This window comes from Vombatus ursinus, unplaced genomic scaffold (genome assembly GCF_900497805.2).
Source record: "Vombatus ursinus unplaced genomic scaffold, bare-nosed wombat genome assembly UNPS02014973.1, whole genome shotgun sequence".
Lineage (NCBI taxonomy): Eukaryota > Metazoa > Chordata > Mammalia > Diprotodontia > Vombatidae > Vombatus > Vombatus ursinus.
The window spans coordinates 148920-163303 of record NW_020954751.1 but is presented as its reverse complement, the minus strand read 5'-3'; the positions used below and the strand labels follow the sequence as shown (position 1 = coordinate 163303).

Genomic DNA, 14384 nt, shown 5'->3' with positions numbered 1-14384 from the left:
AATTTAACAGAAGGAAAAGGCCCCTCTGCCCCATCTGTTTACTGATGCCTAAAATTCTATTCAAAAGAGACAAAGCCTTTCATTAGAAAATGAGAAATGAAAGTTCAAATACATACAGACAGGGAGTATATTGATAAAAATTCCCATTGTAGTGTAGGGAATTGAGGTAAGTAACAGAAAGTAGAGGCTGAAGATGTCAAAGAAAGACTCCATGTCTTAGAGTTATCTTGGAGTTGGCCTTGTGTCAAAACAGTTCAGTTCTTTAAAATCTAGCCCACAGATCTAGAGCCCTCAATCTTGGAGGAAATTTCACATTTTGCAAAAGAAATTTCTTGTTCCTAGATTAAGCCGAAGGATTGGGAGGAGGGGGTGTTTGAGGGTGAGTGAAATAAAGAGGAACTCTGCCAAAATGTGCAATCTCAGCAAATGTTTGGTGAAACTCAAGCCAAGACTCTTTTCTAGGTAGCTCAGAAATGTTTCCTGTCCCCCTGGTTCTTCATTCATTTTAAAGACCTCACCCCATCAAAAGCACTTACTAGGCTGTCAGCCATTCTGTCCAGCATATTGGACCAATGGAGCCTGAAGATCTGATCTCCCCATGAGCTCATGAAGTAGACACATGGCTTCTTGGCCTCGAATGGCAAGTAGTGATAATTCCTGTGAAAGACATTGCACATTGTAGCTGGTTAAAAATGAGCAGGTTTCAGAAAAGCAAAGTATCATAATAGAAAGAATGTTGGACCTGGGGTCAGAAGAAGCCTGGGCTCATATACTGATTGTGACACTAAATAATTATTGTGAGTGTGGGAATGTAGTTTATCTCTTTGAGCCTCAGTGTTCTCATCCTTAAAATGGATATAGTAATACCTGTATTATTTGCCTTATAAGACTCAAGTAAGATAAAAAATATAAATTGCTTTGTAAATCTTAAAGTATTCATAAAATTTTGGTTTTTGATTCGGTAAGTATGTATTAAGTGCCTCCTGTGTGCTAGGAACTAGAGATACAAAGACAAAATAAAATAAAATCTGTCCTTAAAGATTCGGCATTGAATTGTAATTATCGAGACAATTTAGCTACTTGTCATGGGCAGCTAAGTGACACACTAGATAGAGGGCCAGACCTGAAGTCAGGCAGACCTGAGTCCAAATCCAGCCTCAGACACTTACTAGCTGTGTGGCCCCTGGCAAGTCACTTACCACTGTTGCCTCAGTTTCTTCATCTGTAAAATGAGCTGGAGAAGGAAATGGCAAACCACTCCAGTATCTTTTGCCAACCCAAACGGGGTCACAAAGAGTTGGGCACAACTGAAATGACTGAAGAAAAGCAACAAAAAGCTACATGCCTTCTACTTTCAGGGATTTGTCCAAGAACAATAGACTGAGCACTCATTCTTTGGACATTGAATGGGGTAGAGGAGCATGAAATTGATAAGTAACATTCAGGAGGCCACAAGAATAACAACTCCAATAATTGTAGATGACATTTTATAATGCATTAAGGGTCACAAAGACCTTACAGGCATCATCACATTTAATCCTTTTAATCCTCACACTGACGCTGTGAGCTAGGTAGGGCAGGTATTATGATCTTCATTCTATAAAGGCAGAAACAGGCTCAAACAGATAAAAATAACTCATCCAAGGTCATACAGCTGGTAAGTGATGATTCTAGGGTTTGAAGCCAAGTAGTTACTAGCATTTTTGGGGAGCCTAAGACCTGAATTTGCAAGAAACATAAGTACTATCAAATTAATTTTTTAAGAAGATAAATTCAGTTAGGTGGATGACCAATAGACACTTGGAACACATTAAGACTACTCCACAGCCAAAGGTGGAGAAAGAAAGAGCGCTCAACATCTGGTAAGTTCCTTCTAAAATGAATTATTTTGGGGGTACCTAGGTGACACAGAGAATAGGGTACTGGGCCTGGAGCCAGGAGGACCTGAGTTCAAATCCAGCATGAGACACTTACTAGCTATGTGACCTTGGGCAAGTCACTTAATCCTGATTGCCTCCCAAAATAAATAAATAAAATTAATTATCCTTTCTGAGTCCTAAACTCAATTGCTTCTCCATTGCTGAAGGAGTGTAAATGCTGTCAATACCCTCTGCATTTTGGCATCCTGGGACAAAGATCACGTTTCCCTCACCTTCTTACATCTTCATTCCTGATTCTAAATCTAGTGGTCTTTCCTCTATATTGTACTTCTTCGTATCAAGCGTGGCATAAATTGTCAACAGAAATGCTGGAAGACGGCATGTGATCCAGGTGGAGTAATGTGAGTCAGGAAAGGCTTTTTTTCAAGAGTTAAATATCTAACTGGACCCTAAAGGAAATGTTTGAGGGGAACATGATACAGCAGAAAGAATGCTGATTTGAGTTAGAAGGCATAGATTCTGGTCCAAGTTCTGCTGGGCAAATCATGTCTCCTCAGGCCCCTCCTCAGTAAAATGTGGACATTGGATTAAGTGATCTCTAAGGTCCCTGTCTGACCGATCCTTCTAAGATAGCTGGAGAAAGGGAAAGAGGAAATCCCCCTTCCTGGGGCATGAAGCCCAGAGACACACAGAGGAGAAGAGTCTAGTGAAGAGAAGAAAGTAGTATGGTAGACCAGAAAAACAATTAGACCGGGACTCAAGGAATGTGAATTAGTAGAAGGATGGTAGAAATGGGAAATATGAATTAGTAAATGTGAATGGTACATTCATTAAGAGACTCATGCTTTTTCCCTCCATTATAGAAAGCTGAAGAATGAATTTCATCTTGGAAGGGTCTTAAGGTTTTCTCCAGCACAAATTCCTTCCAAGGCAAATGATAAAATTAGCAAAGAAGCCCCTGCAGTCTGTTCTGCAGGATAAAAACCTAACAGATGCCTGATCTATTGTAAGAGAAGCCAGATAGATTCCTGGCAGAAACTGGTGTTTGTTATTGCATCAGGAGGAGAAAAGGTCAGGGACCAAACTGCTATCTTTGTGCTATCTCAGTTAAAATGATTACCCTGAGATTCCCATGTTTAAATAAATTCCCAAGTGGTATTTCACTTGGTTCTAATATTTCTTTGGGTTATTCAACAGCCAATGCTGGGATAGTTTTCCCTTTTCTAGTTTCAATAACTGGGAAGGATAGGATTTCTGTCTCAAGATATGTGGTAATATATGGAGATGGAAAGTAGAGAAAATCGGAAAAGAAAAAAAGGAGGGATCTACAAGGGCACTATGGTGGCACCTAAGGGGGAGAGGATGACTCTGGAGGTTGGCCCTATGTTGTATGAAAGAAACGGATTTGAAAATAACGGGACTTGAAAAGTTCACTCTCACCTGACTTAAGAAACTAGTGTGTTGGCTGGCTGTGCATACATGGGGCCATGATGAATGGCAGAAGTTAAGAGCCCAACACTCCATCTTCTGTCCCCCTAGGATAGCAAGGAACAGTAGATCAAAGAAGGCTTTGGTAGGAAAACTACCAGAGCAGCCCTCTCTTTTTCTAGATTATAAGTGAGTTTCAATCCTCCTTAATTCTAGTGCCTTCCCTCTGCTGATTGATTATCTCCAATTTGTCGATGTATAGCTTGTTCATACACAGTTGTTTGCCTTTTGTCTCCCCTTGAGCTCCTTGAGAGCAGGGATTATCTTTTGTCTTTCTTTGTAGGCCTAGAATTTATCACAGTGACTGGCACATAGTAGATGCTTAATAAATGTTTATTTTCTGGGCACCAATAATCACTCATTCTAGCTTTCTGTTTCATTTCCCTCCTTTAAAATATACTGTCTTCTTTGCTGTGAATTACCTGCACGCTTGAAAACGGAAAGTCAGTCTCACAATACTGGTGGGGGGGGATATGATTTCCCTAAATTTCTGGGTAGAGATTATAAGTCAAGAGAGTGAGAAAATTCCCCACAGCTTACATAGGTCCTTTGTGCCATGAGAGTGCAATCCCTCCTCATCTTCGCCTCTTAGAATCTGTTATTTCCTTCAAAACTCTGCTCAAGCTCTACCTCCTACATGAAGTCTTTCCTGATTCCCTGAGCTATTAGCACTCACTCCTGAAAAATGTACCTTGCATAAAATCTGAGTTGAGTTTTAAGCTTTAATTGTTTAGGAAAGGTTTCATGTAGGCTCCAAGTAATTAAAGCTTAAAACTGCGCTAAGACTTTTGGGATACCCTGTATTTTCTATCTACTTATATGAATGTATATGTTGTTTACCAGATAGAATGTAAACTTCTTGAGGGCAAGGTATATTTCAGTTTTGCCTTTGTATCTCCAACACTTGGGCATATAGTAGGAAAGAGATAGGGATGAAGACTGGACCTGGGTCATTGGTAGAAACATCAAGTACTGCAACTAAAATAATTAAGAAATAAATATACCTCCAGTCTAAAGTCCTTTCTAGATTTATCAGAATTAAGAAATCCTTATGAATATTTAATCAAACTTCAAATTAATCAAATTTTCCTCCTCAAAATTCTTTTCCTCTTTCTTTCAAACTATTTTATTTAGCCCCAGTTTCCTTGAAGCCTCAATACAGAGGACACTTAATTTTTTTAAGTCTTTCCTGATTCCCCTAGTTGCTAGTGCCTTCTCTTTCGTCAAATTATCATGCATATACACAGCTAATTATATGTTGTAGTTTCTTCCAGAGAACATAGGCTTCTTGAGGGTAGAGACCATCTTCTGGTTTTGTCTTTGTATCTCCAGTGCTTTGAACATATTAGGCACTCAATAAATGTTCATTAGACTGGATTAGATTGGATCAGACCTCTTGGGGTCTCATTTTTCTTCTCTCAAATGAAAAATTCTGACTAGATAATAATAATAATAATAATAATAATAACTGGCATGAATAAAACACTTCAATATTTAAAAACATATGTTTAATACATGCATGTGTGTATATTATACATATCTATCTATATCTATATCTGTCTTTCTATCTATCTATTTTCTCATTAGATGATCTCTAAGGTCCCTTCTAGCTTAAAAGTTAAAATCACAGAATCATAGAATCTTGGAGTTTGAAGAAGCCCTAAAGATTTCCTAGTCCTATGCTTCCCTGAATCTACTTAGGGCCTTGTTAGCCTTTGAAATGCCTGAATGAAAAGGCTCCATAAGTGACTAGTATCATTACATTCGTCATTATGATTACACCTTTAAATGTGCTGCCTGCCTGTTTCCACTCAATGAGCTTTTGGTAAGCTATTAAAGTAGAGAATAATACTCATAGATTAACTCATTCTCGGAACACTGGGCTATGTGTGTCTGGCGACATGAGGGAGCTGTCAAATCACACTCCTGCAGTGGAAGGCCCGGAGCCTGACCCAAAGCATAGACTGATCACCAAGGCTGACACTCCCCACCTGTTCCCTTCTGTCACCAGGGGCTTCTCGGGGTGTGTGGTGGACATGGAAGGGATGGCAATGTCATGGGCAGAGTCGACACTGCCTTCCTGAAGCAGAGGCGCATTCTCCTCTTCTGATGTTTCTGAAGATTTCTTCTTACTTCCGTGGTAGGAACCCCCATCAATCAGATTTCCAAAGTTACCTTTAAAAAGGAAATTAAGAACGAGAGAGGCAGTAAGGTTAATGTTCTCTAGAATTGTCCAGATTTAAGATAACAGGTTGATGAAATATAGGAAAGGAACACGTTTTGCGTTGTCTCCCATATATTTCAAGAACAGGGGCAGGGGGACTAATGTATCAACCTGAAGTCTCCAAGCTATATTGGTTGTGTAAAATAATTGAGATTGTAGGTTAAAAATCACCCCCTTTAGATAGTAAGCTCCTTGAGGCCAGGGAGCATGTCTTTCAATTGACTATATATGGTATATACTGCTGGCTCTTTTTTAAAAAAATAAAATATCATTTATTTGAATTACACTAGTTTAGATTAAATGGAATAGTATTTTGCAGTGAAGAGTGGAGGCTTTGGAGAAAAGGCAAGATAAGCTTGGGGAATGAATAAAGAAGTTTAAAATGGGGCAGCTAGGTGGCATAGTGTCTAAGCTCCGGCCTTGGAGTCAGGAGGACCTGAGTTCAAATGTGACCTCAGACACTTGACACGTATTAGCTGTGTGACCCTGGGCAAGTCACTTAACCCCGATTGCCTCACCAAAAGCAAAAAAAAAAAAAAGTCAAAAACACAGTAATAATGATTGACATATTTTCACTTTAAGATCTGAAAAGCCTTTTATAGACCTTTTCTCACTTGAGCCCCACAGCAACCCTGGGATATGAGTACGATAGGAATTACCCCCATTGCTCAGATCAGAGAACTGAAATCACAACACAAGGCATACATGTCTGTCACCCAGGACATGGCTCATCTTGGAACAACTCATTTCCAGGAGTTTCGTTAGCTGGGGATTTTTTTTTTTCCAGTCAGAGCAACTCATGAAGCCAGTTAAGGAAGCTGTAGAATGGTTGTCATCTATGTGTATGGAAGGAGCCCTAACCTTGATGAAATCATAGATCTGACATGCCACAGTTTAAGAATACTGGTTGTGGTGTCCCAGGATATGGGTTTGAATCTCACCTCTGATATTTGCTTCCCATGTTACCTTGGGGCAAGTTTTACGAGCTCCCTGGGCTATAAAATGAGGGGATTGAATAAGAAGGCCTCTGAAGTCCCTTATGGCTTTAGATAGATAGGATCTTATGAGCCTTTAAAGCTGATGAAATCACGGAGAGGCTAACTGATACAAAGAAGACATCTACATGGTTCAATGGATAGAGCATTGGACTTGGAGTCAGGAAAACCTGAGTTCAGATCTGACTCCAAAGTTTAGTGGTGTTACCCCGAGCAAGTCAGCTAACTTCCGTCTACCTTAGTTTCCTCATCACTATAATGGAGATAATCGCATCATTTATCATCTAGGGTTAGGATCAGATAAGAGAACATATAAAATAATTTGCAAACCTTAAAGTGCCATAGTTGTTGTTTAGTCATTTTCATTCATGTCTGACTCTTCCTGACTCCATTTGGGGTCAACTGGAGGGGTTTGCCATTACCTTCTCCAGCTCATTTTACAGATCTGGAAACTGAGGCAAACAGGGTGAAGTGACTTGCCCAGGATCACACAGCTAGTAAGTGTCTGAGGCTGAATTTGAACTCAGGAAAAGGAGTCTTCTCTACTCCAAGCCTGGCACTCTATTCACTGCACCGTTTGGCTGCCCAAAGTGCCATATAAATGCTAACTATCATTATTGTTGATATGTTTATTTTTTATTTTTATTTATTTTATTTTTAACTCATGGAATAAAACAAGCAATTCTGTAACACAGTATAATAAAAAAAAAGATGATATGTTTAAAGAGCATTGGCTTTAGAGTCAGTGAATCTTCTTCAAAATCTTTCCTCTACTAACTTTGTATTTCTATTGTATATACTTCTTATTTGCTTCTCTGAGTACAAGTTGTTTCTTTCCAATAAAATGTAAGCTCCCTGAGCATAGGCACTATTTCCTTTTTGTCTTTTTCTACTCCTGGTACCTAGACAATGCCCAGCACAAAATTTGCGTTGAAACGAATTAAGCTTCAAAGTTCCAGAATGACTAAGCAAAATTCCACTAAATCTATGTGAAGAAAGCCATCTCCTAATCTGTGTTTGGTCTAAAATCCCATCTCAGAAATGATAGGCCAAAATAAAGGAGCTTACTCTGGCAAGAAGTTCACTAAATGGTGTTTGTTTTGTTTTCTTTTTTTTCAAACCTTATTAATCAAAGTGTGCAAAAAAATACCTTCCTCTAAAAACAAACTGATTTTTAGAGGTTCTGATAAGTTTCTTTTTCTTTCTTTTTTCTTTTCTTTTTTAAATTTATATATTTTTAGTTTTCAACATTCACTTCCACAAATTTTTGAGTTCCAAATGTTCTCCCCATCTCATCCCTCCCCCGACTCCAAGATGGCATGCATTTTGTACACCCCTTCCCCTAATACGCCCTCCCTTCTATCTCTCCCCCCTTCTCTTTTTTGGGGTTTTTTTTTCTGGCTAGGCAATGGGATTAAGTGACTTGCCCAGGGTCACACAGCTAGTAAGTGTTATGTGTCTGAGGCTGGATTTGAACTCAGGTCCTCCTGAATCCAGAGCCAGTGCTCTATCCACTGTGCAATCTAGCTGCCCCTCCCCCCCTTTTCTTATCCCTTCCCCTTCTATTTTCCTGTAGGGCAGGATAAATTTCTATACCCCCATTTCCAGTATTTCTTATTTCCCAGTTGCATGTGAAAAGAATTTTTAACATGTGTTTTGAAACTTTGGGTTCCAAATTTTCTCCCTTCCTCCCTCCTCAACCACCCTCATTGAAAAGCAAGCAACTTGATACAGGTTATACATCTATAGTCATGCAAAACATTTCCATAGTAGTCATGTTGTGAAAAACTAAGTATATTTCCCTTCATCCTATCCCACCCCCCATTTATTCTATTCTCTCTTTTGACCCAGTGCCTCCTCAGATGTGTTTGCTTCTGATTATCCCCTCTCACAATCTGCCCTTCCCTCTATCATGTCCCTGCTTTCTTGTCCCCTCCCCCCCATTTTCCTGTAAGTTAAGATGGATTTCCATATCCAATTGAGTGTGTATGTTATTCCCTCCTTAAGCCAAATCCTATGAGAATAAGATTCACTCATTCCCTCTCACCTTCCCCCATTTCCCCTCCACTGTAAAAGCCTTTTCTTGTCTGTTTCATGTGAGATAATTTACTCCATTCTATCTCTCCCTTTCTCCTTCTCCCAGTATAATCCTCTCACCCCTTAGTTTTATTCTCCAGATATGACCCCTTCATCCTCAACTCATCCTGTGCCCTCTATCTATCTATCTATATACATATAATTTTTCCCCCAAACTACCCTAATACTGACAAAGGTCTCATGAGTTACAAATATCATCTTTCCATGCAGGAATGTAAACAGTTCAACCTTAATAAGTCTCTTAGGATTTCTCTTTCCTGTTTACCTCTTCATGTTTCACTTGAGTCTTGTATTTGAAAGTCAAATTTTCTGTTCACCTCTGGTCTTTTCATTAAGAATGCTTGAAAGTCCCTATTTCACTAAATAACCATTTTCCCCCCAAAGGATTATACTCACTTTTGCTGCGTAGGTGATTCTTGGTTGTAATCCTGTATCCTTTGCCCTCCAGAATGTCATATTCTGAGCCCTGCGGTCCTTTAATGTAGAAGCTGCTAAATCTTACGTTATCCTGATTGTGTTTTCACAATACTTGAATTGTTTCTTTCTGGCTGCTTGCAATATTTTCTCCTTGATGTGGGAACTCTGGAATTTGGCTACAATATTCCTAGGAGTTTTCCTTTGGGGCTCTCTTTCAGGAGGTGATTGGTGGATTCTTTCCATTTCTATTTAGCCCTCTGGTTCTAAAATAGCAGGGCAGTTTTCTTTGATAATTTCATGAAAGATGATGCCTAGGTTCTTTTTTTGATCATGACTTTCAGATATTCCAATAATTTTTAAATTCCCTCTCCTGGATCTATTTTCCAGGTCAGTTGTTTTTCCATTGAAATATTTCATATTGTTTTCTATTTTTTCATTCTTTTGGATTTGTTTTACAGTGTCTTGATTTCTCATAAAGTCACTAGTTTCCAATTGCTCCATTCTAATTTTTAAGGAAATATTTTCTTCAGTAAGCTTTTGGACTTCCTTTTCCATTTGGCCAATTTTGCTTTTTAAAGCATTCTTCTCCTCACTAGCGTTTTGGACCTCTTTTGCCACTTGTGTTAGTCTATTTTTTAAGGTGTTATTTTCTTCAGTATATTTTTGGGTCTATGTTTTGTTTTCCTACTAAAGAGTGGAGTTAAAATTTTCCTCTACCTAATCACACCATTACAGACAAGAGTTTTTAGTTACAGTAACATATGGCTATCTATATTGAACTAATCTTTGTCATAAGAAGAACTAGGCCAGACTTACCTATAGAAACCTCAAAGCTGATAGGTTTGTCTCCAATTTTCCGGTCAATCATGGTAGCTTCAAAAAATGCTCCAAAGAGTAGGAAATCTTCATATTTTTCTGGTACAATCTATAGAAGAGATAACATATATTCAATAATATTGGCTTGAGTTTTTTGTTTGTTTGTTTTATGGATTTGTTTTTCATCCAGGAAGCTAGATCAGCAATGTTTACCTGATTCCAGTATTCAAAGCATTGATCCTGCGTAGCTTACAGATGAATTATTATATTAGCTGATAATGGCATTTTATTATGCCTATGTTTAGCACAAAGTGAGAGCAGACAACTGATCCAAATGGAGCTGTTGGTCTGAATTGTTTCAGGCCTAACTTGAATTCTGAAGACCAAGCTGCAGCACCTAACAGAACCTTAAACACATCAGGATCTCAATACATTTTTTATTGAATGAATAAATGACCCTAAATCTGTTTTGCATCATGATAAGAGTCCATTAGTGTGCATTTGTTGTAGTCAATACTATAAAGAATCATGGGAATTAGAGCCAAAGAACCTTGTTGATCAATAGTCCAATTCCCTCCTTTTTTATAGGAGGAAATTCAGACTCAGAGAACTTAAGGGAAGGCATGTGCACATGCGTGCACGTGTGCATGCATTTGTGTGTGTGTTTGTGTGTCCGTATTTGTGTGTACATGCATGTGTGTAAAACTTGAAGGCAGGGAAATTAGAAAGAGGGGTGGGTTTAGAAAGAAAGATAAAACATTCTGATCTAAACATGTTATCATAGATAGAAGAACTAACTATCACCTTCTAAGGTTTGCCCTTAAAATATCTTATTTACCTTATTTTAAAATAAGGTAAAGGTTAATCTGAGTTAAATCAGTTAAAGGAAATATATATATATATATAGATACATACATACATGTGTGCATGTGTACATATATGCACATATACATATCTAATGTTTCATTTTGGCACATTTCTTTCCTACGGTTTCTTGTCTAACTAATTTTTTTCAATTATCTAGCATTATTTTTTTCTCTCTCTCCTATCTCCCTAAATACTGGGAAGGACAGAGGGAGGGATGGAAGGAAGAGGAAGAGAGAGGAAGAGGATGAGGGAAAGGGAAAGGGAAAAGAAGGGGGTAGGGAAAGAGAGTGCTTAGATTTTCCTGAGGAATACAACATATATGCAACAAAGCATAATACAAGCTACAGTATGACGGAACTGTGAGAGATAACCAGGCAAAATGATCTAGGAAATTTTCTGGGGAAAAACATAACTTTCAATTGATGAGATAGAAAGGCTATCACAGATGCATGTTGTAGAGTCAGCTACAGCAAGGTGAGTTGGGATGGTGCCTGACTAAATAATGCCATGGTTAACGGCATGATGCAGGTCTTCCTGTTTCTATATCCAAACCCTTTTCCACTATATTATGCTGCCTCTCTTGGTACAGCCCTAAGTTAATAGGAATGGAGATGCCAGACCTGTTGAAAAGAAACACAGTCTCAGGAGACAACAACCCAAAGACAAGGCCCCTCTATCTATCTCTAGCAGAATCCCAGGAGAATGTTACGATTCATTTTTAGATGAACCCATCTGTCAGCATAGTATTTATCAACAACCACAATGACTACAGTCCTGTACTAAGTGCCAAATTAGGTATAAGCTGATTTTAGCCATCTGCAGTCCAGGAAGAACATTCTTATTCTTGGCTCTGATGGTGGGAGAGCCTAATAGATGTTACAGCAGCCCTGGGCATTTCTGGAAAATCTTGATGCCTTAGTGGGTGTTTCAGCCAAGTAGGTCACTTGAATCCCATCCCAGAAGATATTTTTTAGTCCTAATTAAAATTGTTTGTATTTCAAGACATCTTTAAAATAATAGAACAAGTTTGTAGGTGACTAAGACTGTCTAATATTGTCTTTGTAAGAGTAAGTTGTTGTTCAGTCATGTCTGACTCTCTGTGACCCCATTTGAGGTTTCTTTGGCAAAGATACTAGAGTGGTTTACATTTCCTTCTCCAGTTCATCTTACCAATGAGGAAATTGAGGCAAACAAGGTTAAGTGACTTGCCCAGGGTCACACAGCTAGAAAATGTCTGAAGCTAGATTTGAACTCAGGTCTCCCTGACTCCAGGGCCAATGTTCTATCCCTTGCATCACCCAGCTGCCAGAGCTATATCCAGCCCTAGTCCCCTCCATGACCTTCAGTAACCCATCACCAACTACCTGTTGGATATTTCAAACTAGATGGCATGGCCAACTAAACCTAACTCAAGTACAACCCATTATCTTTTGCCCTAAGTCTATCACTCTTTCCAACTTCCCTGTTTATACAGAGGGTGCCACCATTTTTCTAGTTGCCCAGGATTGCAACTTTGATATCATCTTCATCTCTATTCTCCATCATACCACCTATCCAATCTTATGAATTCTTTCTCTACATCTCATCCATCCATCCCCTTCTTTCCACTTATGGCCACTGTCCTGGGGTAGGCTAAAGAAACTTCACAGAAGCTTGTGAAGGGTGAATAGGAGGGAGGGAAAGAAGAAATGAAAAGAGGAAGGAAAGAAGGAAGAGAGGGAGAACGGAAAGAAGGAAGGAAAGAAGAAAGGACAAAGGGAAAGGAGGGAGAGAAGGAAAGAGAGAAGGAAAAAGAAAGGAAAGAAGAGGGGGGAGGGAGAAAGGAAGCATATTAAATCACCTACTATGTGATAGGCACTGTGCTAATTGCTTTACAAATATTACCTCATTTGATCCTCACAACCACTCTGTGTGGTAAATATTAATATTATCCCCATTTTGTAGATGAGGAAGTTAAGGCATAAATAGGTTAAATGACTTGCCCAGGGTCATGTAGCTAGGAAGTGTCTAAAGCCAGATTGAACTAAACTCTTCCCAAGGCTGAGTGTACCATATAGCTGCCTCTTGAACATCAAAGTAAAGAGTAGAAAAAATAGTTCATTTTGGACACAGCATAGAGTATGGGGAGGGGAAAAATAAGGAATGAAGGTAGAAAACTAGAGTAGTACAAGATTCTAGAAATTCTTGTGTCCAAGGCAAAGGAGTCCTTGTTTTTCAATGGGAGCCACGGAAGAGTTTTTTGAGCAGATGAGCGATATAATCAACTCTTTGCATAAGCCTTGGGAGGGAATGAGATTGCTATTAGAGGGAAAAGAATGGACACAGGAAGACCTCTAAGAAGGTGACTAAAATAGGGAAATAATGAGGTCAGCACAGGATTAGAGAGGGAACAGAGAAAGGCCAGGAAGGGAAGATGTTTCAAAGGACAATTAACAGAACTTGGTAATTCCATATGGAAGAGGGCAAGAGAAGAGTCAAGGAGAAAATATCAAAGTTTCAAACATGGGAAACTAAATAGTGACAACAACAGTCAGAAATAGTGAAATCAGTAGGAATATCCAGATAATATCTTTCATTAATAACAATAATTACAATAGTATTTACATAGTGCTTTAAGGTTTACAAAGCACTTTAGTTCTTATCTCATTTAATCCTCACAACAACATTTACTATGTGTTCTATTATTATTCCCATTGTACAGATGAGGAAACTGAGGCTTACTTGCTCAGGGTCACAGAGTCACACAACTAGTTAAGTATTTGAGGTAGGATTTATATTCAGGTCTTTCTAACTCCAAGTTCAAACCTAGTACTATCTATTTTTTGGGGGGGGGTGAGGCAATTGGGGTTAAGTGACTTGCCCAGGGTCACACAGCTAGTGAGTGTTATGTGTCTGAGACCGAATTTGAACTCAGGTCCTCCTGACTCCAGGGCCGGTGCTCTATCCACTGTCCCCTCGCGCTATCTATTGCACCACCTATGGCTAGTCAAGTTCTGGCCAAGTTCTCTCAGAATTCCTTCATAGCTAATAGACTCCCATAGAAACTAAACTGAAAGGAAATAGTAAAGGGAGTGTGAGAGTGTGTGTGTGTGTGTGTGTGTGTGTGTGTGTGTGTGTGTGTAAATATTATGACACTGTGGATATAGAGCAAGATTGTATAGGCAGCAAAAGCAATATTTAGTAGAAGGTCAGATGAAATCAAGCCAAAGGGACAGAGGCCATAGTTTGGAGGTTTCTCTTCAACTGCTATAGAGAGACTGTGAAGTGTGGTTTATTTTGTGAATCACTGTATCTAAGCTAAAATGATGACCAACAATTCACAAAACTATCCATCATTTACCTTTCGATCTCTTTCTGTACCAGTTGACCTGGGAAAAGGCAACCTTCCATATGTCATAGTAGGGTCATAGAATCAGAGTTAGAAGCAATCTTAGAGACCATCTTGTCTCACATTCTCATTTTACAGGTGTGGAAACAGACTTAGAGAGGTCACATGGCCGATAGGGGTCAGAGGACAGATTTGAACCCAGGTCTTTCTGACTTTAAGTCCAGCACTCTATTTACTATACCACACTGCCTCAGTGGAAAACAGGAAAGTTT

The 14384-nt window shown here is 39.0% G+C and overlaps 1 protein-coding gene across 1 annotated transcript in view; it reads right to left on the bottom strand.

Annotated features, from left to right (window-relative positions):
- LOC114030669 (fer-1-like protein 6) overlaps positions 1-14384 on the bottom strand; it is a 193259-nt gene that overhangs the window by 140272 nt on the left and 38603 nt on the right. Inside the window, exons 11-13 of the mRNA XM_027845520.1 lie at positions 9918-10026; positions 5360-5543; positions 537-657 (exon numbers count right to left, since the gene is read on the bottom strand). Of these exons, the coding sequence (XP_027701321.1) occupies positions 537-657; positions 5360-5543; positions 9918-10026 (414 nt within the window). The remainder of the gene's footprint in view (positions 1-536; positions 658-5359; positions 5544-9917; positions 10027-14384) is intronic.